At 64.2% G+C, this 441-nt stretch overlaps 1 protein-coding gene across 1 annotated transcript in view; it reads right to left on the reverse strand.

The window, feature by feature from the left end:
* Positions 1-357, reverse strand: part of LOC108768655 (uncharacterized) — a 10,423-nt gene extending 10,066 nt beyond the window's left edge. Inside the window, exon 1 of the mRNA XM_018519172.1 lies at positions 110-357. Coding sequence (XP_018374674.1) covers positions 110-357 — 248 coding nt within the window. The remainder of the gene's footprint in view (positions 1-109) is intronic.
* Positions 358-441: the final 84 nt, after the last annotated feature.

Here is a 441-nt window from a genome sequence, read left to right on the forward strand (position 1 = left end):
CTCTTCCTCATTTCGCGGCGCGAGCCCTTCCGCCCCTGCGGCCCGGCTAGTGCCGGTCTGCCGCATTGTCGGTCCGGGGGGCGGGATTGCGAGGCCGATTTTTGCCCACAGGTCGATGCCAATCAAGGCGCTATTCGTGAGGGTCGGCATAATGCGGAAGGCGTGCCGTACAGTGTGATCCGCGATCTCCACGGGCAGGTCTATGCTTCCCGGCAGGGGAATGATCTGGCCGTCGGCAAGTTGTACCTTGCCTTCCTCAGGGTTAACGCGATATCCCAGTTTCTCCGCGGCGCGGGCGGTTGTCTCGTCGAGGAAGGAGATCTCGGAGCCGGTATCTAACAGCGCTTCGACGGTCATCGTCCCTATCCGTATCTCGCAGTGCGGTCGCGGCCGGAATTTTAGACGGAAGGCCGGGGCGCGGCCGTCGGGTCCCCGGCCTCC

This window comes from Trachymyrmex cornetzi, unplaced genomic scaffold, assembly GCF_001594075.2.
Source record: "Trachymyrmex cornetzi isolate Tcor2-1 unplaced genomic scaffold, Tcor1.1 scaffold818, whole genome shotgun sequence".
Taxonomy (NCBI): Eukaryota; Metazoa; Arthropoda; class Insecta; order Hymenoptera; family Formicidae; genus Trachymyrmex; species Trachymyrmex cornetzi.